The 19,531-nt window shown below is 47.0% G+C and overlaps 1 protein-coding gene across 1 annotated transcript in view; it reads left to right on the top strand.

The window, feature by feature from the left end:
- Positions 1–19,531, top strand: part of ATG3 (autophagy related 3) — an 86,355-nt gene that overhangs the window by 48,569 nt on the left and 18,255 nt on the right. The window contains exon 11 of the mRNA XM_033948444.1: positions 13,371–13,439. Coding sequence (XP_033804335.1) covers positions 13,371–13,439 — 69 coding nt within the window. The remainder of the gene's footprint in view (positions 1–13,370; positions 13,440–19,531) is intronic.

Raw genomic sequence — 19,531 nt, 5'->3', positions numbered from 1 at the left:
AAGGTCATCCAGTTTACTCACTATTGTACTGATATCACTGGCAGATTTTGTAGTCACGTCTTCTAGCTTCTTGAGTACCCGCTAAATGCTGTCCAATGTCACCTTAGTCAAGCGGGAATCCTCTGCTCCTGGACTTGATGAAAAATCAGCGCTCAGGGCGACATCGGGCTCCCCACTGTGTGGGGCCGCCTGACTCAGAAGGACCACTGGGCTCACGTTCTTGACATCCTCTGGCGCCGGCTTAGGTGGCAACCGGATAGCCGGAGGGGAGAGTGAGATTTCAAATCCCATAGCTCCGGGGGCTCCCTCCACAGGAGTCATTGCTGGGCTCTTACCCCCTTCGAAACTGGCCGGAGAGTTGGTGAGAAAACGCTCCATCGAAGCTTGACCGGGCAAGGGGGGATCAGCCCGGGAAAGCCCTTGCATTTAGTATGAGGCATTGTTAATGAGAAGAAAGAAGAAAAACCTTTCTTCTATCAGGTAAATTCTGTAGAATAGCAAGGCATAGAATAGCATAACTCACAAGCTGTTAGCACACTGCCGCCATTTTGTCTCTTCTGTTTGTATTTTTAGCATAATGTTGCAGAGAGAAATAATGGGCACAGCTCAGCAGCCAGGTTGCCTGAAAGTTTTCCCATCCTAAGGGGTTGAGATGTCTGCTATTTCCCAATCCTGTTAGGTTTTAGTCCTGTTATATGGCTGCCAAAGCCACTGAGACTAAAAAGGTTTCTGTACTGTTAAGAAATTCTGGCATTGTAACATTGAAGTAGGGGCTTTAGATCATCTTTTGTTTCACTGTCCCTATATTTTAGCCTTTTGGAATTCAATCTGGAATCAAGTATTGTTTATTGGAAAATTACGTAGCATTATCTTATGTGATACCATAATATTTGGAATGTCGATGAGAAAAAAGCGCCAGATATCAACGAATAACAATAAAATTTTATTGATAATGACAGGAGTCGCCATTCAACATATTACTAGGAATTGGAAAGATCATAGTAGACTAAGTTATAAGTTTTGGTGGAATTCACTTTGTCACATATATAAAATGGAAAGATCATTAGCTATACAACATGGTAATTATAAGAATATTATTACAATTTCGGAGCCATTAACGAATTATTGTAATGATTAAATGCCATTTTTTTCTATTGAAAGATACACCATCTAATGCTGGGAGGGGGGAGGGTCACATTTTATTGTTTATCTCAGGAAAGAATAATGGGCAGGGGGGGTGGGATGAGGGTTAATTATAATTATACATATTATAAGATACAGTAATAAGAGTTGCAAATGTTGTACTTTAATGTTGTTTATTTAATGCCTGTACACTTGATGAAAGTTTGAAAATGAATAAAGAATTAAAAAAAAAGAAATTCTGGCTTTGTGCTCAGATTTATAAACAGTAGAAGCTACTGTGTCTTAGGAACTGAGGTCTAAATTCTTCGCAAACTCTCACTTCTGATGGTGCAGTCCCAGGCACCAGATTTAGAGATGCTCGGTCTTGTGTCATGATAGTAATTGGGATTCCTTTAAATCCAGTTCCTCTGATGTTGCTTGTAAAACAGCATGGCTCTTAAGGGCCTGATTCTCTAAGCAGCGCCCAGTGGCTAAGCGTCACTAGGCGCAATTGTCAATCATCCTCTAGAATCGTGTCTAGCAGCACTTAACTTAGGTACCATCAATGTTAGGTGACGATATATTAGGCCAGGGGTTTCCTGGCCTAATTTATCAACATCTAAGTCATTACATGCCCAAACTCCGCCCCCTAACACCCACTTTTTGGGTAGACACCTCAGTGTAGACACCTATATCATGCTTGCCGATGTAGGCACGTACCAGAAACTTAATTTTTTTAATTCATTTTTAATGGTGGTGGTCAATTAACAGCGTCAATTGGACCAATTAAAAAATTAAGTTGGGCACCTACATCGGTATGTGCCCTAGTCTAGGCGCCTACTGGGAGACACCATTTATAAAACTAGGGCCTAGATGACTAGAAGTTGAAGAGCTTCCTATAATACATAGTGCTCTGTGGCATCATTCTGTATCCTGTAGTGGATAATAGGACCTGCTTTTGTTGGAACAATGGTCCAGTACTTGGCAACTAAACTTTAATGCCAAAAAATGTAAAGTAATGCACCTTGGGAGAGGAAACCCATGCAGAACATACAACCTGAACGGTGAAAAATTAGCGAGAACCACGGCAGAAAGGAACTTGGGAGTTCTCATCTGAGAAGATTTGAAAGCTGTCAATCAGGAGGAGAAAGCTTCAGCAAAGGCTAGACAAATGCTGGGTTGCATCAGAAGGAGCTTTATCAGCCGAAAGCCTGAAGTCATACTACCGTTATACAGATCCATGGTGAGACCTCACCTGGAGTACTGTGTTCAGTTTTGGAGGCCACATTATCAAAAAGATGTGAAGAGAATGGAGTCAATCCAGAGAATGGCCACTAGGATGATCTCAGGACTTAAAGACATCACATATAAAGAACGTCTAACCAGACTGCACCTATATTCTCTCGAGGAGTGCAGAGAAAGAGGGGACATGATAGAAACATTCAAATACATTACGGGTCGCATTGAAGTGGAGGAAGAATTATTTTTTCTTACGGGCCCCACGGCAACAAGAGGGCATCCGCTAAAACTTAAGTGGGGAAGATTTCATGGTGACACCAGGAAATACTTCTTCACCGAACGGGTAATTAGTCGATGGAATAAACTTCCACGCCATGTGGTCGAGGCTAGTAGTGTGCTCGACTTCAAAAGTTGATGGGACAAACAGGTGGGGGTGTTACAGAAGTATGCATAAAGGATGGGTAAACCAGGGAGGGAGGGTTCTCGAGTGGGCAGACTTGTTGGGCCGCCGGCCATCTTCTGCCGTCTTATTCTATGTTTCTATGTTTCCTACTCTTATACATGGAAAAAAAATCTTTGGCCCTCTTATCAAGCCGCATTAGGGTTTTTTATTGCAGGCTGCAATGATAAAAGCTCTGACTCTCATAGAATTCCTAAGAGTGTCGGAGTTTTTACTACGATTTAAAAATCTCTTAACACAGCTTGATTAAAGGGAGCCTTTATAAATTAATTCTCTTTTTATCAATACTAGAAACGGGACTGGGTTTTGTTTTATTTTTTTAAATTAATTAATTTCGTTTTCTATGCCATCCTCCCCAAAGAGCTCAGGACGGGTTACAGGTTATGGGGTAATAACTAGAAAATGATACGGGGAAAAAATTTATCACCTTCCCTGCCCCATCCCCGTGAGCTCAGCCCCGCCCCCGCAAGCTCGGTCCCTGTCTCCACCCCCACCCTGTAAACTGTCAGAACCCACCCACACAAGCCTCGAATACCGTAGTTATGATTTTATACTGAACTTATTTTATTAAAGTATAAAAAGAGACAATATTCTGTACAATTGTCATTTTATAAACACAAGTAATACAAAGCAAGGATCAACAAAACCCCTGTCTCCCCTCCCTTTCACCAATATCCCCTCCACTATTATGAAAACTGAACAAACCAAATTGCTACAGAATGCTACATAGAAAAATCAAGCTAACAGAATACTTCAGTCACACATGGCAGAAATAGTGTTAGGGGAGAGCAACTAGGGCAACTGCCCCCTGGTCAGAGAGAGAGAGCCCTAAGCCAGCTGGAAGCTAAAGAAGCACAGCCTGGGCTTTGCAGTCCCCAGTTATGTCTAATACCAGCTCTAGCAGGATATATATTTCAAATCTGAAATATTTTAATCACAAAATCTAAAATAATTTTTTTTTTCTACCTTTTGTTGTCTGGTAATTTTATTCTTCAAATCACATTGACCTCGGGCTTTGGTTTTGGGTTCCTTCTATCTTCATCGTGGCATGGCTGGCTCCTGAAGGTAAAATAGGCCCAAGAGGAGCTGGGGAGGAGATGCCGAATCTGACACGGGCGCAATTTTTTTTTTTTTTACCATAAGAGCAAGACTTTTCACCACTTCGACGGGGCAGTGAAAGGTCTTGTCCCCATTCCTGCAGTAAACCAGCCGCAAATGTCCCCATTCCTGCGGACTTACTGCGGTGACCACGGTTTACCGCAGTAAACGGTCCCCGTGTCATTCTCTTGTTATAACTTTTAAGTATTGACATTCACCCCCCTCCTTTACAAAGCCACGCTAGTGTTTTTAGCGCCGGCTGCGGTGGTAAGACCTCCGGCATTCATAGGAATTCTATGAGCGTCTGAGTTCTTACCGCCACGGCCGGCGCTAGAAATGTTAACGCGATGTTGTAAAATAGGGGTTCAAAGAGGTAATTTAAAAGAATTTACTCCCCCTTTTATGAAGCCATCTTAGGGTTTTATTTTGCCAGCCACGGCAGTAAAAGCTCCGACGCTCATAGGAATTCTATGAGCACAAATAGGCAATAAAAGTTCTAGCTATGTCCATCACAATCTACACATACTATTTATTTTGATTTTTTTTTTTTTGGCCCGTCCTCCCAAAGGAGCTCAGAACGGGTTACAAATCAGGTACTCAAGCATTTTCCCTAACTGTCCTGATGGGCTCGCAGTCTCTCTAATGAAACTGGGGCAGTGGAGGATTAAGGGCTCCTTTTACAAAGATGCGCTAGTGTTTTTAGCGCACGCACCGGATTAGCGTGAGCTTTAGCGCGCGCTACCCGAAAAACTACTGCCTGCTCAAGAGGATATGCTTTATTTGTCCACCCCAAATTATTATTGTTAAACACATTGAAAATACTTGATATTGCGTTTAAATTAAAATCTCAATAAACTTGAAACTTGAACAGGATATGCGATAAACATTTTAATAGACAGCACAGGGTGTAAGCAACGAGAGCGTATAGATAGTATGAAAATAAGGGGGACTAATTTAAAGAAAGTTACACATGAGGTCAGACTGGTGCTTGAAAATTATCTCCGTTAGGGTAAGAGGGAATAAAAATGTCCTGCTGTTCCTTGTGACCCTGGGCAAGTCACTTAGGGCTCCTTTTACAAAGGTGCGTTAGGGCCTTAACCCTTTCAGGACCATAAGGATCATAGGCCAATTTTTGTGGTTTTGACGACATTTTTATGGTAAAAAGGGCTTGCAGATGCCAAAAAATTGATTTTGTTTTGTGAAATATCATTATTTTTATTTAAAAAATCACACTTCTGGCTTATGGACAGTGTGGCAAGTGAATCTTCTCGTCAATCTAGCAACGACGCTAATGAATGAATGTCGGAACCAGTTTGTTTACATAAAGGCAGTATCATATGGAATCCATACATATCAAATTTAGAACTGTAGACTATCCCAATCAAAATTTATAGGATTTTAAAGTTATGGGACAAATATGTCCCTTGGTCCTGAAAGGGTTAATGCGCGAAATAGCGCTATTTTAGTGCGCGCTATTCCGCGCGTTAAGACACTAACGCACCTTTGTAAAAGGAGCCCTAAGTGACTTGCCCAGGGTCACAAGGAACAGCAGGACATTTTTATTCCCTCTTACCCTAACGGAGATAATTTTCAAGCACCAGTCTGTCCTCACGTGTAACTTTCTTTAAATTAGTCCCCCTTATTTTCATACTATCTATACGCTCTCGTTGCTTACACCCTGTGCTGTCTATTAAAATGTTTATCGCATATCCTGTTCAAGTTTCAAGTTTATTGAGATTTTGATTTAAACGCAATATCAAGTATTTTCAATGTGTATAACAATAATAATTTGGGGTGGACAAATAAAACAGTTTAAAACCATATACATACAATTTTATCCATAATTACATTAAAGATACGTAAAGAATTGGAGGTTAAATTACATTTGATTTAAAATGAACAATTAAAATAGAAGAACAATTAGGGAAGAACAATTGCTAAGGAGAGACCTGATCTAAAAGTGAATAGAATCAAAAGGATTGTCTGATCTAAGATTCATAAGCATCTTTATAAAGATAGCTTTTTAGATTACTTTTAAATTTTTCTAAAGAGGTTTCAGCGCGCAAATAGATTGGAAGTTTGTTCCAAAGCTGAGGTCCAAAAATAGAAAAGGTTGTGGTTCTTCTGGTGCCAATTACTTTCAGTGATGGAATGGTCAACAAATACTGATCTGTTGATCTAAGAGATCTAACTGGGGAGTAGGTTATTAAATATCGATATAAGAATATTGGAGTATTAGTTTTCTGAATTTTGAATGTTAACAATGCGATTTTATATGTTATTCTATGTGAAATAGGTAGCCAGTGTGCTTCTTGCAAAAGAGGAGTGACGTGATCATATTTTTTAGAGTTAGTAATAATTTTTATTGCTGTGTTTTGTATAATTTGTAGTCTTCGTATTTCTTTCTGTGTTATGCCTTGGTATAATGTATTACAATGTCAAAAAGGGAAATACTCATTTTCAGCTAAACCCTTTGCATAACCTATTAAATAACATAAGTGTAATTACCAAAGGTCCTCAGTTTTCACAACTCTGCTGTATACAGGAAACTTTGTGAAAAAAAGAGTTGTTTCCTGTATAGAGTTGTGAAAACTGAGGACCTTTGGTAATTACACTTATGTTATTTAATAGATTATTCAAAGTGTTTAGCTGAATAAGTGTACAGTGGTATCTTGGTTTACGAGCATAATTCGTTCCAGAAGCATGTTCATAATCCAAAGTACTTGTATATCAAAGCAACTTTCCCCATAGGCATAATGGCAACGTTGACAATTCGTTCCACAACCCAAAAGGTACCAAGGAACTAGGAGGAAGTGGCGAGGGGTGGCCCAGGGGTGTGTACCTGTCGGGTACCGGGTGCTGCAGCGCCACCTCAAGGAAACGCCTCCTCCGTCCACTAGCCGCTGGAGAACCCCTGAGCCCACGCAGCGCCGCTTCGGGGGGGATGCCTCTGATGAACCCCTGAACTCAAACAGTGCCGCTTCGAGGGGATGCCTCTACCGTCTGCCGGCCAGACTTCCACACCGGGTGACATCCGCACCATGTTGGAGAGCCTCTGAGCCTACGCAGTCGAGTGCCGTCCCACCTGCAAGTTGCATATGATCACACACAACGTCAATCATTGACGTGCGTGATCATAAGCAATGTGCAGGTGGGACGGCACTCGGCTGGTGCGGAAGCACCCGGCGTGGAAGGCTGGCCGGCGGACTGAAGAGGCATCCCCCTGAAGTGACGTTGCCTGCAGCTGTAAGAGCTCGTTTATCGGGGCGGTGCTCAGTTTGCGAGACAAAAGTTTGCTGAGTGTTTGTTTTGCTCGTCTTGCAAAACAGTCGCAAACCGCGTTATCCCAGGACAAGCAGGCATGATATTCTCACATGTGGGTGACGTCATCTACGGAGCCCCAGCGCGGACAGCTTTTCAAGCAAACTTGATTAAAGTTTCAAGTTTGCTATGCTGCACCACGCATGTGCATGCCTTCTTGCCCACTAGAGGGCGCATCCCCACCTCGTGGTCCTCAGTTCAGTTTTTTCCGCGGAGCCAGAAGCCCTGTGGAATTTTTGCTCTTTAGTGTTTGCCTTCTGACACCGCGTCTGAGTTATTTTTCTCGGTCGCTGTGCTTGCTTTCTTTTTTTATTCGTTCGTGCTTACGGTAATCGTCAAAAAAAAAAAAATCTTTTTCGTCGGCTCCGGGGGCTCCCGGTAGCCGCGGCCGCGGACCTCGTTTCGTTCCCGGCCGTTTTTCGATTTCATGTCCCGTCCTGTGACGGGCTTTAAAAAGTGCACCCGGTGCGATCGGCTGCTTTCAATCACCGATCCCCACCGGTGGTGCTTACTTTGCCTGGGTCCCGAGCACCCCACCGACTCCTGTCCTCGGTGCTCGACTTTTAAGCCCAGAGCTCTCCGCCACCGTCGCGCCAGAATGGCGGAGCTCTTTGCGGTGGACCCCGCGGCGGGGCAGGCCTCGACGTCGGCCTCGGCTTCGGCCCCGGCCTTGACCTCGGCCTCGACTCCCTCGACCTCGCCGCGACATCCTGCTTCGTCGAAGCCTGCGTCCTCGACTTCGAAGTCGATGGGGGGTAAGTCCTCACTTTCTTCTTCAGTTCCAGCCTCGAAGAAGCCATCCTCGGGATCCTCGACGGGGGCGGGTGGGTCGTCTTCGGCCCCGCCCCGAGCGTCGAAGTCGGGTGCCCCGCGGGAATACTCGAGACCGAGGCCGGCCCCGGATCTACCGGCCATGATGGGGGTTCCTGTTTTTCAGGACTTGCTCCGGGCCCTCATTGCCTCGGAGCTGTCTGGCGCCCTCGCGCACCTGCAGCCGGCTTCGGCCTCGAGTGCCCCAGCTTCGGCAGCCTTGGTCTCGGTGCCCTCGACTTCAGCCCCTGGGGTGGCTCCGGCCTCGACCCCGACCTTGCCCTCGACCTCGGTCGACCAGCCGGAGCGGCGTGTACGGCCTCAGGACAGGGTGCGGTGAGTTCGGAGGATCTCTTTCACTTCTTCCTCGTCGAGGTCCTCCCGGGGCTCCTCGCCCTCGGGTCGGCCTCGGGCGAAGCGCCGGCCGAGGAAGCCCAAGCATTCTAGGGGTTCTCCTCAGAGGCGCGGTCGCTCCTCGCCGACCGGGCTGAGACGCTGCGTGTCTCGGAGCTCCGCCTTGATAATCCGAGGCTTTTCCGTTCCTCCGAGGGAGGGTTATCGAGAGACTCCTCGCCGAAACGGAAGGGGCAGGCCTCGGTGCCTCATTCCAGGGGAACTTCCCAAAGGGGTTCCTCGGGGCATAGGCGGTCCCCGACCCCCTCGAGGTTGCTCGGGGCAGCGTCGTGGGGTTCGGGGTCTGGGACTGGTAGGGAGCCTCGGTATTCCCGTGAGGCTTCCCCTTCCTTTTTGGCGATGCGGACCTCTCGGTCTCCCTCCCCGCCGTCCAAGCCCTCCTCCTTTTCAAGATTTGTACTTGATATGGGGAGGGCTTTGGACCTTGATCTGGTGTCCGGTTCTCAATACACCAAGGAGTTTTTGGAGGAGCAGGATTTACCTTCTCCCCCGAGGGAGACTCTTCGTCTGCCTCTTAATAAGGTCCTCCATCAGACCTTCTTGAGGAACTTGGACTCCCCTCTTACAGTCACAGCGGTTCCATCTAAAATGGAGTCGAAGTACCGTACCATCCCATGTAAGGGCTTCGAGAAAGCACAACTGTCTCACCAGTCGTTGCTGGTGGAGTCGGCGTTAAAGAAGTCCCAGCCTTCTAGGATCTCGGCTGCGGTCCCTTCCGGGCGGGAAGGGCGGACCCTGGACAAGTTTGGTCGCCGCCTCTACTCCAATTCCATGATGGCGGCCAGGGTCCTTAATTATGCTTTCACTTTTTCATCTTATCTGAGGCAGATGGTGAAGGCATTACCCCGTTATCATGGGGTCATGCTGGATTCCCATAAGGGGGACTTTGGTAAATTTATGGCCAACTTGTCACAGCTGCGTCTATACCTTTTTCATGCTGTTTACGATGCGTTTGAGTTGGCCTCCAGAGTCTCCGCCTTTGCAGTATCGATGCGCCGTCTCGCATGGCTCCGAACAGTTGATATGGACCCGAACTTGCAGGAGCGCCTAGCCAATCTGCCATGTGTCGGATCGGAATTGTTCGATGAGTCCTTGGAGGCGGCGACCAAATTCCTGTCCGAACACGAGCGCTCCATTGCCTCCTTGGTCCATCCTAAGCCACGGGTACCGCCACAGAATCCATTTAGACCTCCACCGCGGTGATACCCTCAAAAGTCTACACCAGCATTCTCGAGGCCTCCGCCCCGGCGCCCACCGCAGCAGGGCAGAGGGGCCCAGCCGAAACCTCAGACGCAAGGGGTGTCTAAGCCGGCGCCGTCTTTTTGACGTGATGAGCGGATGGGGGCGGGCCCCCTCCGCACTCTCTCCGGACCCCCTGCCCATCGGGGGCCGTCTGCGGGTCTTTCATTCGGCCTGGACTATGATCACGTCAGACGCTTGGGTGCTCCGTCTCGTCTCCGAGGGTTACTCGCTGAACTTCTCGGCCACGCCGCCGGAACAACCGCCGGGGGCATCTCTTTGCAGCCGAGCCCAGCTTCCTCTTCTACTCTCGGAAGCCAGGGCCTTGTTGAGCCTTCGGGCGGTGGAGCCGGTCCCCCCAAATCAACGGGGGCGGGGGTTCTACTCCCGTTACTTTTTGGTCCCAAAGAAGACCGGGGACTTACGCCCCATTTTGGACCTCCGGAAGCTCAACAAGTTCCTGGTCCGGGAGAAGTTCCGTATGTTGTCGCTTCCGGTTCTCTACCCTCTGTTGGAGGAAGGGGACTAGATGTGCTCCCTAGACTTGAAGGAAGCGTATACTCATGTTCCGGTGTATCCCGCCTTCCGCAAGTTCTTAAGGTTCCAGGTGGGGGAGTTGCACCTTCAGTATCGGGTCCTCCCCTTTGGGCTGGCGTCGTCTCCTCGAGTCTTCACGAAGTGTATGGTGGTAGTTGTGGCTGCCCTGAGATCTCAGGGGCTGCAGGTCTTCCCCTACCTGGACGATTGGCTGATCAAGGCATCATCCAGGGAGGGGGTTATCTCAGCGACCCAACAGACTATCATCTTCCTTCAACGTCTGGGGTTCGAGGTGAACTTTCCCAAATCGCAGCTGTGCCCTGCTCAATCCCTTCAGTTTATCGGGGCCGTGCTGGACACGGTTCGCCTTTGTGCGTTCCTCCCCCCTCCGAGGCTGGAGGCTCTGCTTCGACTGTGCCGTCAGATTTCGCTGCAGCGCTCCGTCTCAGCGCACCGTCTGATGATTCTACTTGGCCACATGGCGTCGACGGTTCATGTCACACCGTTCGCCCGATTGCACCTGAGACTCCCTCAGTGGACCTTAGCCTCCCAGTGGCGTCAGGATCGAGACCCGCTCTCCTTTCCTGTAACAGTGACTCCTTCCTTGAGACGCTCGCTCCGTTGGTGGACCAACTCTTCCAATCTTTCCGGGGGTTTGCTCTTTCTCGTCCCTCCACATCGCAAAGTCCTGACCACGGACTCTTCGGAGTACACGTGGGGGGCTCATCTCGACGGTCTGCGGACTCAAGGTCTATGGTCAGCGGAGGACCGTCTTTGTCACATCAATGTGTTGGAGCTTCGTGCCATTTTTCTGGCAGCTCGAGCGTTCTGCCATCTGCTGCGCGATCAGGTAGTCCTCGTACGGACGGACAACCAGGTGGCAATGTATTATGTAAACAAGCAAGGGGGGACGGGCTCTTGGTCCCTGTGCCGGGAAGCCCTGCGCCTTTGGGAATGGGCGGTCTCCCAGAACATCTTCCTGCGGGCGGATTACATTCAGGGAGAGAAGAATTGTCTGGCCGACAAACTCAGTCGTCTTCTCCAGCCGCACGAGAGGTCGCTCAACTCCCGAGTTCTGCAAGAGGTCTTCGACCGCTGGGGGACTCCTCAGGTGGATCTGTTTGCCTCCCCGGAGACTCACAAACTGCCCCTCTATTGTTCTCGGATGTACTCCCAGGACCGTCTCGAGGCCGATGCCTTTCTTCTCGACTGGGGAGGGAGGTTCCTTTATGCGTTTCCTCCTTTCCCTCTGATCTTGAGGACGTTGGTTCATCTCAAGTCGTCCAGAGCCACTATGATTCTCATTGCGCCTCGTTGGCCTCGTCAGCACTGGTTCTCCCTGCTCCTTCAACTCAGTGTCAGGGAGCCTCTACTTCTGCCTGTTTTTCCCTCTCTGCTGTCTCAGAGTCGGGGTTCGCTGTTGCATCCCAATCTTCAGTCCTTACATCTGACGGCTTGGTTCCTTTCCCCTTGACTTCGGTTTCTGTTTCTCAGTCGGTCAGGGAGGTGTTGGAAGCCTCGCGCAAGGTCTCGACTCGGCTTTGTTATTCCCAGAAGTGGACCAGATTTTCGTCCTGGTGTTCTTCGCACCATCTGGATCCGAGTTCGGTTCCGGTGTCCTCGGTTCTGGAGTATTTGTTGCATTTGTCCAAATTTGGGCTGAAGACGACTTCTATTCGGGTGCATCTTAGTGCTTTTGCTGCTTTCCATCGGCATCTCGAGGGTCGATCTCTCTCTTCATCCTCTGGTGATTCATTTCATGAGGGGTCTAGTGAATGTTAATCCTCCTCTGAAACCTCCTCCTGTGGTTTGGGATCTTAATGTGGTCTTGGCTCAGCTGATGAAGCCTCCTTTTGAGCCTATGGACAGATCTCATCTTAAGTTTCTCACTTGGAAGGTGATCTTTTTACTTGCACTCACGTCCGCGCGTCGGATTAGTGAGTTGCAGGCTTTGGTTGCGGACCCGCCTTTTACTGTGTTCCATCATGACAAGGTGGTTCTTCGCACCCATCCCAAGTTTTTACCTAAGGTTGTGTCTGATTTCCACCTCAATCAGTCCATTGTTCTTCCCGAAGCCCCACTCTCATCCTGGGGAGGCGGTGCTTCACACGCTTGACTGTAAGAGGGCGTTGGCTTTTTATCTTCAACGCACCGAGTCTCATCAGAAGGTTCCTCAATTATTTTTGTCCTTTGATCCTAATCGGTTGGGACGTCCTGTTTCCAAGCGCACCTTGTCCAACTGGTTGGCTGCTTGTATTTCTTTTTGCTACGCTCAGGCTGGTCTCGAGCTGCATGGTCGGGTCACGGGACATAAGGTCCGAGCGATGGCAGCTTCTGTTGCTTTCCTCCGGTCTACTCCGGTGGAGGACATCTGCAAGGCTGCCACTTGGTCTTCGGTTCATACTTTCACCTCCCACTACTGCCTGGATACGTTATCCAGGAGGGACGGCCGGTTTGGCCAGTCAGTTTTGCGAAATCTGTTTTCCTAAATTGCCATCCTCCCACCTGCCCTTTTTTGGTTGGCTTGGAGGTCACCCACATGTGAGAATATCATGCCTGCTTGTCCTGGGATAAAGCACAGTTACTTACCGTAACAGGTGTTATCCAGGGACAGCAGGCATATATTCTCACAACCCGCCCTCCTCCCCGGGGATGGCTTCTTTGCTGGCTATGGAACTGAGGACCATGAGGTGGAGATGCGCCCTCTAGTGGGCAAGAAGGCATGCACATGCGTGGTGCAGCATAGCAAACTTGAAACTTTAATCAAGTTTGCTTGAAAAGCTGTCCGCGCTGGGGCTCCGTAGATGACGTCACCCACATGTGAGAATATATGCCTGCTGTCCCTGGATAACACCTGTTACGGTAAGTAACTGTGCTTTACTCGCAAACCGAGGTTTGACTGTATTTCTCTTTTTGAAATTGAAAGAAATTTCTACTTTGCATTGTTGTTGTTTCTATTTGGGGGGTTTGTTGATTGAAAACATTGTACTGTAGCATACTGTGCCATACTTCAAATTGTAATTTGAATATTTTTGCAGCTGTAATTGTCTACTACTGTTTGACTTATTCTGTCAAAAAAGTAGTAAATAAAGCCTAATAAATTGCGAAAAAAATGATATTTATTTTTCAGGCATGCAGAAGTCATGAAAAAAATCATTGAGACTGTTGCTGAAGGTGGAGGAGAACTTGGGGTTCATATGTATCCTTTGAGTGAATTTAATTGTAACCAGGTGTTCTGGGGAAATTTTTGTCTCCCATCTTTTACTACCAAAACACAACAAGGAGAGAGACAGCTGATGACCAGAGCACTAGGCTGAGAACGAGGAAAGCCCAGTTCAAATCCCACTGTGTTTCCCTGTGATCTTAGGCGAATCACTTAACCCCATTGGCTCAGGTGTGGACTTGGACTACGAGCCCTCCAGGGACGGGGATATACCTACTGTTCCTGAATGCAACTACTACATCTGAAAAAGGTGTGAGCTAAATCGAGCTAATTTCAGGCTGTGGCAGGAGGAGCGAAAAAGAAATTGATTTTTAAAAGTATGCTTTGAGTAACTTACAGAATAACATACATACCTACCTCAGTAAAGATAAGCTGTGACTCTTCTTTAGGCATCTTAAGAACAAACTTCAAAGACTTAATTTAATGGGATCATTTTTATTCCATTTAACCAATAGCTCAAGACGTAGCTACAAATTTAAACCATTTTTGTGCTATAATAATAATAATAATAATTTTATTCTTATATACCGCCATACCCAGCGAGTTCTAGGCGGTTTACAATAAATTAGATTAGGATCCGCATAGACTTGTAGATTTACAACAAATTTATCGGATTTACAACAACTGTCGCCAAACTTGGCAGATGAAAAAGGGAAGTTTACAACAAATTTAGCCAACTTCGTAGATGAAGAGGGCAGAATTACAACGTTTATCGGATTTACAATGGATTTGGTCAGACTTGGTGGATGAGGAAGGAAGTGGGTAGGAGAAGCAGGGGGAGATAGGAGCTATCGTGAAGGAGAAGAGTCGGGTAAGGGGCCCTGAGATTATCTGAAGGGTCGGTTAAGGGTCTTGTTTGCTATAACAGCTTCTATGTACATAAGACGGTGTCAGGTCAAAAGCGCGCCGGGACAAAGGTGCGTGCAGACAATTGAGCGCAGCGCGGAGGTGCACGCCGCACTAAATTACTGTTTTTACGGCTCCGACAGGGGGGGCGTAGGGGAGGGAACCCCCACTTTACTTAATAGAGATGGCGCTGCGTTGTGGGGGGTGTGGGGGTTGTAACCCCCACATTTTACTGAAAACTTCACTTTTTCCCTGTTTTTAGGGAAAAAGTTCAGTTTACAGTAAAATGTGGAGGGTTACAACCCCCAAACCCCCCACAACGCCGCCGTGATCTCTATTAAGTAAACTGGGGGGGGGGCTCCCCAACAAAAACCCCTGTCGGAGCCCCTAAAAACTGTAATTTTCTTCGGCGCGCGCCTTTGTCTTTCACCGAGTTGTCTATGAACCACATAAGACTATATACAGTCTGTCAAAGCTTATTGGAGGGAAGAGAGGAATATCATATACCTATGAAATACATCGGCAATATTCACAAAATCATGTATGAGGACAGATGACCAGCCCAAATAACCATTGTCCTTTCCAGTTCGTTATTACTTAAAAACACTTAAGGGCTCATTTTCAAAGCACTTAAGACACACAAAGTACCATAGAAACCCAGAGCCATTCATCAGCCAGGTTCCGTCATAAACAGGAAGTTGCCTCAGAGGGGCAGGACCTGGCTGAGTAAAGGCTCCAGGTCGGCCCATGGAGCAAGTTGGTGCTGCTGCCAGCAAAGAACAGGGTTTTGAAAGCTAGAGGTAAGGAGGAGATAAATAAAGGAAAAGATGCTGGTCTCACGAGGGAGGGGAAGACTGGCTGAGGAAAGGCTCGAGGTTGACCAGGCAACGAGTTAGGGCTGTCATTGTTGCTGCTGGCAAAAAATAGGATTTTGAAAGCTGGAGGTGAGAGGAGAGGTACTGAGGCCAGGCGAAGGAAAAGTTGCTGGACTTGCGAGGGGGGAGAGGCTGGCTGAGGAAGAGGTGCCTGTACTTGAGGGGCAGAGGGAGAGAAGCTAGACTCAAGGAGGGCACGGGATGGACAGAGGGAGGATAGGGACTGACGGGGAGCAGGGGAAAGGGACAGGAAGAGAGGGTAAAATGCAGAACGTTGAGAGGGGAAGATACAGACTCTGGTGGGGGGGGAGAGTAAGAGAGAGTTAGCTGCTGGACTATGAGGGTTGCAAGGAAGATAAATGATTTTATTTTTAGTTTAGTAATTGAAATATATCGGTTTTGAGAATTTACATCTGCTTGCTATATATTGCACTGTGCAGAAAGAAATGTGAGGGGGGAGGTATTTTATGCGATTAATCATGCAATTTAAATTTAATCAATGTACTGCCCTAATAATAATTGTAAATGATTCAGTTGTCACTGAAAGACCTACAAGGGTTATTAGAGTACTCCAGGGTAAACAAGATTACTGCCTCAATCATATTTCTCAAGTGCTTCTCCATCAAATAAGCACATATCTGATGCAATTTTTCTCACCTGAATGCATCTTTGAGAGAATTCACTTATGCTTCCATAGTTAAGTGGAAGTCTCTATATGCTCCCCGTAACTTAGATGCCCAACTTGAGAAAGTATTCAACTACCAGCAATATCTGGAATACCTGTTGACTTCAAGTCCTTTCTACCTCCTACTCGCAAGATTTTTGTCTCTTCAGGATTAAACTTAAGCCCACGCTGTCCCCTCTGTTTCTGCATTTGTAGGAAAATCATATCCATATATGAAAGTCTGTTACAACATCCCTTAATGGGGGGAAAAAACCAAACCCAATACAATATCATCCTCATATGAGAAATAAGTAATACCAAAGGGCCAAATTATTAGCACCCAGAGAACTTAAATAAAGATTATACAGATTATACTGGTGCAAACTTTGCTTCTATCTATACTGGACTACTGCAACATCATTTATCTGGGTATCCCAAAGAAAACAGTACGAAAATTAAGAATAGTACAGAACTCAGCAGTTCTCTCTCAAGATCATCAACACTAGATGACAATTTATTTTTTCCGTTACGGCCCCTCAAGTCTGGAACTCTCTTCCAATTTATTTAAGAGAAGAACACAATATTGTTAAATTTAAGACTAATTTAAAAACATTCCTTTTCAAAGATGCTTTTGAGTAATAATTCTCAACCTTGGATTTATTAATTATGTTGAATTTGACCATGCATCTTATATCTCCGACCTTGTGTTTTTCCCCGACTACTCTTTCTATAATAATTTGTAGTTCAAATCCCCTTCGCCCTTTTTTTCTTGTTTGTTAAGTTTGTATATAGTCTAGTTTATTTTTATGCTTATGTTAAATATTGTATTACTTTTTAATATTGTAATTTTTAATGTTTTTTTTTATGTATGTTCATCGCTTTGAAGTATGATTAAGCGATTAACCAAAAACACTAATAAACCGCTTGATATTCGGATTGAAGAAAAGCGATCACATTAGCCCCTTCTATAGACTACTACACTGGTTACCAATGGAGGCGTGAATAATGTTCAAATTTGCATGCATTTGTTTTAAGCAGGCCTGGGGTCTAGCGCCTTCCTATCTTCTACCACATTTCGTACTACACAACCCCACACGGTCAACCAGAAACTGTAACACATTTGCATACCCAAGGATCACTGGCTGTAAATACAAATCCTTTTCGGACAGATCTTTCATGTTCCAAGCAAGCAAACAGCAGTCCTGGCTGGGTAACTACATCAATGGAGCCAGGCTGACCTACGGCGCCTTTTGGAAAGTAATTAAAACCGTACTGTTTGACCGTTTCATCTCCTAATCAGAAGCCGCACTAAATTTTATATTTTCCTTCTGTCTTTTCCTTGTGTAATATGTTGTACCTTCACCATTTGCTTTCTGTAATTCGCTGATTGTCCAGCCTTCTTTGATGTGAACCGCCTAGAAGTCATCTGACTATGGCGGTATAGAAGAATAAAGTTATTATTACATTATTATTGAGGCACTTCACAATATATTCTTCAAGATGGGGAGAATTATTCTCTCCAAGAAACCCTCAAAGGATGATTTCTCAAACCAATATAGCACTGTGCCTGTCACTCTAGTCTCACTTAAGCCTGTCGGCAGAAAGTTGTGGTTAACTAAAGCAAATGCTGCTGACAGATCCAGTTGTATCACAAAAAAATACTTCCCTTTTATCCAGCAGACCCCTCGGCTCTTGCAGCAATAACTCTCTCCATACTGTGACTGCAAAATTCAGATTGCATACCATTTAGGAGGTGTTGCAATCTATTACCACAGATGCCTCTACAGTTTTAGCTAGAATTTGAATTTACAGGTTTTTCCTTTAACAGTTAGTTCTATGTGTATGTTTAAATATATAGTGTATCCAGGTTATACATTGCACATTTATTAGAAAAAAGGTCAGGTTGTAGGTTTGACATACTTGTCCGTGTGGGTATAGAAATAAGAGTCAACAAACTGAGTTGTAGGAGAGAGAAGGGATGAGGGCAGGCCTGCACAGCTCCGGTCCTTGAGGGCCGAATCAAGTCATGTTTCCAGGATTTCCCCAGTGTATTTTCATAAGATCTATTTATCCCAGGACAAGCAGGCAGCATATTCTTAACACATGGGTGACGTCCCGACGGAGCCCTCGGTACGGACCTTTTTAACTAGAAGTTTCTAGTTGGCCGCACCGCGCGTGCGCGAGTGCCTTCCCGCCCGACGGAGGAGTGCGTGGTCCCCAGTTTCTTCGTTTCCGCGGAGCGAAGAAGACGCGTGTGTTTTTTCAACGGCCGTTGAAACCACTTTTTGCCTTCCCGCTCGCGCTTTTTTTCCTTATTTTTCTTTCTTTACCTTCGGGTTTATTTTACTTTGATTTGCCAAAAAAAAAAAACAACTTGCTTTTTTCCCCTTTTTTTTTTTCGTTTTTGCCCCGGCGGGGCCTGTTGCCAGTATACAGGCCTCGGGCTTCGATTTTGCGGAGGCTATCTTCCCCTTCATGCCCCCGCAGGTCGGTTTTAAGAAGTGCCAGCGGTGTGCACGCCCGATCTCCATCACTGACCCACACAATTGGTGCTTGCAGTGTCTGGGTCCGGAGCATCGGGCGGACTCCTGCACCCGCTGTGCCACTCTTCAAAAGAGAACCCTTAAAAACCGAAGAATTCAACAAACTCTTCTCTTCGGCACCGAGTCGGCGATGGACTCCTCAACTTCAACGGCGGTACCTCAAAAATCGGCACCGTCGACCTCGACACCGACCGACCCCACATCGGCGTCGCTGGCGCCAGGTAAGCCGGCTAAGAAGCCTTCCTCTTCCCTCGAGCGCCCTCCAGCTACGGTGGCGACACCATCCCTACCGGCATCGCACCGGTCCCGCAAACGCTCCGCCCCGATCTCGGTGAGTGACTCGTCATCGGCCTCCTCATCGCCGGGGCGTGGAGCGGCATCCAAGGAACCGAAGAAAAAGAAAGCGGTTCCGATGCCACCCCTAGATGACCGTATCTCGGCCATCTTAAAGGCTCAACTCCAGGAACAGTTAAAGCAACAACTTGAACACCTGTTGCCCACTATCCTGGCACCGCTCCTTCCGGTACCAGACCGGCCCGAGCCCCGTACCGAGCCCCCGGTGTCCACCCCTTCGGTACCGGTAAACACCTCCATGCCGATCCTTTCGGCCGAACAACTCCATGTCGATCCGGTGGTTCATTCCCATACCACATTGGATCCTCCTCAGCACCAGGCGGTACGGCATTCTTCCCGGGACCGAGATCGACGCCGGTCGTCCTCTCCTGGTACCGTTTCGGTGCGCTCTGGAAAGTCTTTGTCCAAGACTCGCCATACCGCGCCCTCCACCCCGGTGTCTCGACATGCACCAGAGGTCAGGGACCCTGACTTATGGGAGGAAACTCCTCTCGGTACCGAGGAGGATCCCTCCTCATCTGATGAGGAACCATCGGCACCCGATGCCACCTCTAAACCAGAGCAGTCCTCATTTTCTAAATTTCTGAGAGAAATGTCTGCTGCCCTGTCCCTTCCCCTAGAATCTGACTCAAAAAAGTCTCAAGCCTTTCTAGAGGCTTTAGACTTTGAGCAACCTCCTAAGGAGTTCCTCAAGCTTCCCGTGCATGACATCCTGCGGGAAACGTTTTACAAAAACTTGGAAAATCCCCTCACGGTACCGGGAGCCCCCCGTAAACTGGACAACCT

The sequence above is a fragment of the Geotrypetes seraphini genome, chromosome 6, assembly GCF_902459505.1.
Source record: "Geotrypetes seraphini chromosome 6, aGeoSer1.1, whole genome shotgun sequence".
NCBI lineage: Eukaryota > Metazoa > Chordata > Amphibia > Gymnophiona > Dermophiidae > Geotrypetes > Geotrypetes seraphini.
Note: the sequence above shows the minus strand (reverse complement) of the source record. Positions and strands in the feature narration are given on the sequence as shown.